At 60.9% G+C, this 6,463-nt stretch overlaps 1 protein-coding gene and 1 long non-coding RNA gene across 2 annotated transcripts; one reads left to right on the plus strand and one right to left on the minus strand.

Moving 5' to 3' along the window:
* Positions 1 to 388: 388 nt before the first annotated feature.
* Positions 389 to 1,129, plus strand: LOC125927637 (uncharacterized). Its single transcript, XR_007459387.1, has 2 exons — positions 389 to 551; positions 682 to 1,129. It is a non-coding gene; the product is annotated as an uncharacterized LOC125927637 (long non-coding RNA).
* Positions 1,130 to 3,452: 2,323 nt separating this feature from the next.
* On the minus strand, positions 3,453 to 4,402 carry PPY (pancreatic polypeptide). The gene is made up of 3 exons (XM_049638134.1): positions 4,070 to 4,402; positions 3,784 to 3,855; positions 3,453 to 3,630 (listed from the first exon to the last, which is right to left on the minus strand). Exons 1-3 carry the CDS (start codon positions 4,330 to 4,332, stop codon positions 3,606 to 3,608), a joined length of 360 nt encoding a protein of 119 aa, XP_049494091.1. The 5' UTR covers positions 4,333 to 4,402; the 3' UTR covers positions 3,453 to 3,605.
* Between the last annotated feature and the right edge of the window lie 2,061 nt (positions 4,403 to 6,463).

The following is a 6,463-nucleotide window of genomic DNA, read 5'->3' on the forward strand; positions in this document are numbered from 1 at the left end:
AGAGAGAGAGAGAGAGAGAGAGAGGGGGGGGGGGTGGGGGGGGGGGGGGAGCTGACCGCTGGCTCCACGCAGTCCTCCCGGTCCATCCGAGGGCGCGCGTCCCGGTTCATCCCCGCCAGCCGCGTTTCCCCGGTGCTTTGCGCGCGCAGGCGCATCACTGCGGGTCCAGCTGCGCCCCTTTCGGTCGGGACACCCGGGCACCGGGAGGTCCCTGACGGCCTCGCGCGCCTGTGTGCGTCCCACAGGCAGACGCGCCACTGAGCTTGAGCGCCGGCGCGGGGCTCGCCCACCCGGCCACGGGGCCCCCCCGCGTGGGCGTCACGTGACACGCCCCTCCCCCGCGGCTCTGTCTGCCCCCCCCCCAGACGCCGTCTCTGCGCTGCGCGTGCGCACTGGTCCTGGTGTGGCTGGTGCCGCTGCTGCTGCTGTGGCCCCGGGGCGCCCTGGGCGAGGAACTGCGGCTGCCGCAGCCCCCCCGGGCCCAGGGCGGCAGATTGGCTCTCCAACTTCGCCCACTTCAACAAGTACCCGGAGAAGCTCTTCAACAGCAGGTGGGCGGGGGGGAGAGAGCGGGAGGGAGGACGGAGGGGGTGGGGGTGGGGGAGGAAACGGACGCCACCCGCACCCCCACCCACCGCTCCTGGCCGCCCCGTGATCTGTGCAAAGACGTGTGTTCCCCAGCGTGAAGTCTAAGGACCCCAAGAAATCTAAAAACGTTAAAAACCCCAAGAATGCCGCGAACACCACAAAAAGTCCACCAGCAAACACCGTGAAACCGCTACCAGAGAATGCTAGGAAACCTCCCCAACAGAACACCGGGAAACCATAACCACTGACCTCCTCCCAGGGCCCCAGGTAGGAGAGCCTGGGCAGGCTGGCACCGATCGATCGATCGATAGGGAGCTGCAGAACTGGGGGCAGGTTGGGCTGGAGGGAGAGGAAGCCCCTGGGGTGGGGGTGGGGATACCAGGGCCGCAGGGCCTTCCTTCTCCAGGCCGGGCCTTGACCTCTAGATGCCTGGCTCAAGTCTCCTCGCCCGCAGACCGGCTTTATATTCCGCGAGGAGCCTTAACTCCTACCTGCCCACCTCCCCCACCGCCAGTGAGAACAATAAAGAGAAATCTTTCTACTGCTTTGGTGACTTCTGGGGGGTGACTTCTGGGGGCCATAGGCTGAAGGGGACCTGTCCTTCAAGGGGGAGAGGGGACCCTGGAGCGCCTACTGCGAGTGAAAAAGACTCCCCTGCGGTTCTTCCCCGCCTTCTCCCTGCAGCCCAGCCACCTGCCCTCACCTTACACACATGCACCATTGGGGGGGCTCTAACTAGAGGGCGAGCAGAGGTGAGAGGAGCCGGTCCCAGCAACCTCAAAGGAGGGGCTTCAGCCATGACCCCCCCCCCCCCCCCCCCACACACACACAGAAGCTTTGATGCTAGCCCAGATGTCCCTGTTGGCACAGGAACAAGCCGCAGTGCCTTTGCCTGCCCCTCAGGGTAAAGAATGTGTCCTGCCTTTCCTTGCAGGTCTGCCTCAGCCCCTCTGGCGATGAGCAGAGCAGGGGAAGAGGCAGGAGCCCAGCCTGGGGCCTGTCCCTGAGAAGCTGGGTGCCAGGGTGCCACTCTCCTCTGGGGGCTGGTGGCCATCAGAAGGCCTGGGCAGGGGCAGGGGCTGTCAGCAGCAGACGCATCTCTCCTGAGCCAATTCTCACACACAAGTGTGTCCTGAGCAGGATCCTAATTCCTGCCCCGGGGAAGTGTCTACCTCTCTCCCTGTTCAGAGCCTATTCCCTTAGCTGCCAGAGAAAATTCTGGGGCTTTGGCCTCCGTCATCCAAACTCAGACTTTGTTCTGCTGAAACAAGCCCCCTCCCATCCACCCACTTGGGTTTGAGAATCACCTTCAGCCATGCCTTTGCCTCATAGCTGCCACACACACACACACACACACACACACACACACACACACACACACTATCCCATCCCACCTACTCAAGGTGTCCCAAGAAGGGCAAGGGCTGGAGAAGGCCACTGGGGCCCACCGAGACTCGAGACTTATCCTCAGTGCAGGCCTCCCTGGGGCAGAATCTGGGTCCTCAGCCTCATGGAACCAGAGTGTGGAAGCCGAAGACCGGACTCCTGGGGGTGGCTGGAACTCTCGGCTAACCCAGCCTCCTCCCAGAAGGCCGACTCCCCCTGCGGCCTCCCCTCCTGCAGCTGCGTGAGCAGCTCCTACACCAGGATTTCACTACTTCTCAGGACAAGTTCTCTTTAAGTTTCTGGTCCGTCCAAGACGCTTCCTTCTCATCACGGAAAGCCTGCCCTCCAGAGCCCCATCCAGGAGCCACGCGGAGTTCACCGTCACCCTCTTCCAGAAAGTGTAGCTTCGTGTGTTTCCTCTCTGCTCATCTTTCTAGCATGCTTCGTGGATGCAGCTGGTTGGCCAGGAGCTGCAAACCAGTCTGCCCCTCAAAGGCTCCCATTTACTAAGCATTTACCTGGTCGAGGACCATGCTAAGTGTTTTATATGTGTTCACATCACGCTCACGACAACCCTGTCATCCTTCCCACTCTACAGATGAGGAATCTGAGGCTCAGAGAGGTTATAGCCCTGCCCCAAAGCACACAGACAGAAAGTGGCAGATCCTGGAATCAGACTCAAGTTCATCTGATTCTATAGCCAATGCCATAGCCCTGTATTACTAGCTTGTTGTCTGCGCAGGACCTTGGATAAGCGGCTGCACCTCTCTGAGCCTCGGTTTCATCCTCCGTAGAGTGAGGCTAACAGTATCCCCCTCACAGCGTTGTTGATTGCGCCTGGCACACGGTAAGCTCCTTTTCCCAACAGTCTGCACATGACCCCATCTCCAGATCCTTCCCTGTCACAGTCCCCCTCCACCGGCCATGCTTCTGCCGGGCCCCGCGCCCCCTGATGAGCCGTGTTCCTACTGAACATGCACAGTGACACATCTCTGACCTGTCCAGGGAAGGGTGGCTCTTAATGCCGCTGATACAGCACCAGTCATGACTTAGCACCAGTCATTCCTCAGGGCTGGGCCATTGCCCCTGCCCACCCCCCACTCCCCACCCCGTGTCAAGGACACTTTAGTATAAATGAGTACTTCACCTATTGCCTGGGTGTAGGAAAGAATTGGTGGAGGAGAGGATACGTTTAGGGGCAGGGCTGTCATCAGACTGTTGACCAGGAAAGTCTAAAGTGCTGAAATGGGAAAATTCAAGCCTCACTGACTTGCTGAATGGCCTTGAAGGAGTCCCTGCCTCCCCTGGGCCTGCCCCTCTGTGAAGTGGGGAGGAGGAGCTGAAGGGCTCTGAAGACCCCACAGACCTTCTGGATCATTGGCAATACCTTCCTTTCCCTTCTTCGCCTCCCTCCCCTCCCCCTTTCTCTCCTGAGCATTTGGCCGGCCTGCTCCTCCCCCCCCCCGCCCCCCCTAGGGGTCCACAGAGACACACAGAGAAGCTGTGACTTTGATTTGCTTTATTTAGTCTGCGGAGGAGCAGTGGGGAGCAAGCTTTGGCCATTGCCAAGGGCGCAGAGGGGAGAGCTGGGCCGGCACTGCCCTTGGAGCCAGAGGAAGCAGGCGGTGGCATTACACGTCCATCGGGCTGAGCTCCCTGTGAGGAGAGGGCAGGACATGGCAGTAGGGGTGGACAGTCCTTGCGCCCTCGAGAGACGTCAGGCCAACTCTGGGCCTGTGTTCTCCCCTCCCCCCACCCCCATTACAGCCCCCGGGGACCTGGGCACACACAGCAGGGAAGCAAACCTACCTGGGGGCAGCTGCGTGGGGAGAGCCCCACTCCAAGATGTCCAGCGTTTCTCCTCTGTCTCTTTTCCCATACCTGGTGAGGGGGCAGGTGGAAAGGCAGGGGGCAGGAAGACCTGTGCCCAGGGGCCAGCCTACCCGCCTCATGCCCACCCTTGGGCACCATCCCACCCAGGGCCCAGGGCTCCAGGCCTGGTCAGTAGACATGCTCTGCTTTCCCAAGAGCATGGCTGGGCTCGTGGGCCAGGGCCGCGGGGACAAGGATTTCTCTCCCTCTCTCGCGCACACACCTGGGCCTGGTCAGCATGTTGATGTATCTGCGGAGCTCGGCCGCATACTGGGCCATCTGCTCCGGCGTGGCATTGTCCCCCGGGTACACCGGCTCCAGCGGGGCCCCCCGGGCACCCAGCGGTGGCTGCAGCAACAGAGCCACACAGGCGGACAGGAGCAGCAGGGAGAGGCAGCGGCGGGCGACAGGCATCTGAGGAACGAGGAGCAGGAGGATAGAGGCAGAGCTGAGTCCACCTGCCCGACCCCTTGACCCATCACTCATTTGTCCAAGCCTGGGGACCAAGGGGCAGAGTGAAGGGCTATTCGGCCCCCACCACCCCACCTGCTAGACCCTGCCCTGGGGGAGCACGGACAGCCAGGTCACGACCTGCCCAGCAGCCGGAGCTCAGCCAGGCCCTCGGCACCGTCGAAAGTGTGGCAGAGAAGGTGGGGGACGTGGGGCAGGGGAGCCAGGGCTCACGACATCCAGAACCTTGTGGCTCTGAGGAGGCAGACGCGGGGTGGGATGTAGGGGTGCTCCAGCTCACCGACCGAGTGGGAGCACACAGAATGAACTTGGGAACCCAAGGACAGGAATCCCCAGCCCGTGGGTCTGCCGCCCCCCTCCGCCGTCAGGGTTGACATCCAGGTACAGGTCCTGGAGAGGACACTGTCGCCCGTGTCACCCTCAGCTGATAGGCACGGTTGCACGGTCAGACCCCCCCCCCCGAGGTCATGGTCACGCACATTTGTGTGCGTGGCCACCACCCACTCCCCGCACACGTTTTCTGTCTTCTGGTCAGCAGACTGCTCTTCCAGGGTGGCAGATTTGTCCAGGTGTAGAGTCCACTCCAAGCAGGACCTCAGAACCCCCGACACCCACCCCTGCTCTGCAAGGCATCAAGTCCTTCCCCCATCCCAGGCCTGAGGCCCAAGGAGTCTGCAGAGGCTGGCCCCCAACCCGGCTGAGACCGCTTACCCTGAGTCCTGAGTGCACGCGCACGCCTGCCTCAAGCCAAAGGGTGCCCGGGCCCCTCAGCCATACCCTTTTATAGTCCTCAGCCCCCCAGAGTCCCCGCCTCCTGTCAGCCTCTCTCAGTCCCCTGCCCTCACCCCTCCTCCCATCGTCTCCCTGGTACCCACAACGCCAGCCCTGGGGCCAGGGCAGTGTTGGGTGCCAGGCCAGCCGCATAACAGGTAAAAGTGAACCACGGTAAGTCTCCCGTGGGCCCCCGCCCAGGCACCATCACAGGCTTGGTTCCAGGAGGACGTGGGTTCTAGGACCTCAGGATGACTGAAAGGCTCTGGTCGTAGGCCTTGGGACAGCCCCTCAGGCCTCCTGGGGATTAACTGGGATTCTCAGATGAAATCCCTCGGGGCCTAAGATTGAGGCTCTGGGTAGGAGACTCCAGGACCGAGTCTGGACTTCCTTTCCAGGTCGTGAGGAGAACAAAGGGGGAACAGGGCAGTTGCCTGAGGTAACTAGACAGTGTGGGAAGGAGTGGGGACCCAGGCAGGGCGGAACCTTCTCCCCGCTGGTGTGTAGGGTGAACCTGAGAACCGATATGACTGGGGTCGGGGGAACTGGCGTGGGGGGATCGGGTGCCAGACCCATTTCCCAGAGCTCCTTTCCAAGGCACTGATGAAACCAGCATCATCAGCAAAGCCTTGAATTTTCCAGCGTGCTCCAAGCCCCATCAACTCACCGAGTCCTTGCGACAACTCCTCGCACGGACTCAGAAACCAACTCAGAGATACTAAGTAACTAGCCTCAGGCCACGTAACTCGTCCTTGGCAAATCCAGAGTTTAACACAACGCCTGACTCCAAAATCTGGACTCCTTTTTCCTAAGCGGGGGCTGTCAAAGTATCGTTATAATTGCCCACCTTTTGGCCAAGAAGTGTGAGGCTCACAGAGGTGAAGACACCTGCCCGAGACCACACAGCTGCGTAAGACTCAAGTTCTGGCTTAGAATCCCCACCCCACGATCCCAGCAGTGCCGCCTCACCTGCACCCCCCAGGAGCCGCTGGGTCTGCCCTACTAAGCACCCCTTCCTCAACCCCAGCCCCCTCCCCAGCTCAGGCCCAGGAGCAGTAACTGGCTGGGCTACCGGGACAACCACATCCTGGCTCTGCTGTTGGCTTGGTGTGAGCCTGGGCAAGAGTCCTTTTTCCGCCTCTCTGAGTTTTGCTTTTCCGCAAGACAGGATAAAAAAGCAAGTCTCAGTAAATGTCAGTGTTCTGCCTTGTTTCTCTCAATTCTTTTGTTTGTTTATTTTTAAGTTTTTATTTATTCCGAGAGGGAGAGAGAGCGCTCTAGCGAGCTAGTGGGGGAGGGGCAGAGAGAGAGAATCCCAAGTAGGCTCCACACTGGCAGCGCGGAGCCCCAAGCGGGGCTGGAATTCACCAACCAC

Source organism: Panthera uncia, chromosome E1, assembly GCF_023721935.1.
Source record: "Panthera uncia isolate 11264 chromosome E1, Puncia_PCG_1.0, whole genome shotgun sequence".
NCBI lineage: Eukaryota > Metazoa > Chordata > Mammalia > Carnivora > Felidae > Panthera > Panthera uncia.

What these genes read in the sequence shown, in the direction of transcription:
- PPY (XM_049638134.1), bottom strand. Translation starts at nt 4,332, where the DNA reads ATGAGTGATGGGTCAAGGGGTCGGGCAGGTGGACTCAGCTCTGCCTCT. An exon ending in AACATGCTGACCAGGCCCAG is followed by an intron (nt 3,856 to 4,069) that starts GTGTGTGCGCGA and finishes CCCCCTCACCAG; the next exon opens with GTATGGGAAAAGAGACAGAG. An exon ending in CCCCACGCAGCTGCCCCCAG is followed by an intron (nt 3,631 to 3,783) that starts GTAGGTTTGCTT and finishes CTCTCCTCACAG; the next exon opens with GGAGCTCAGCCCGATGGACG.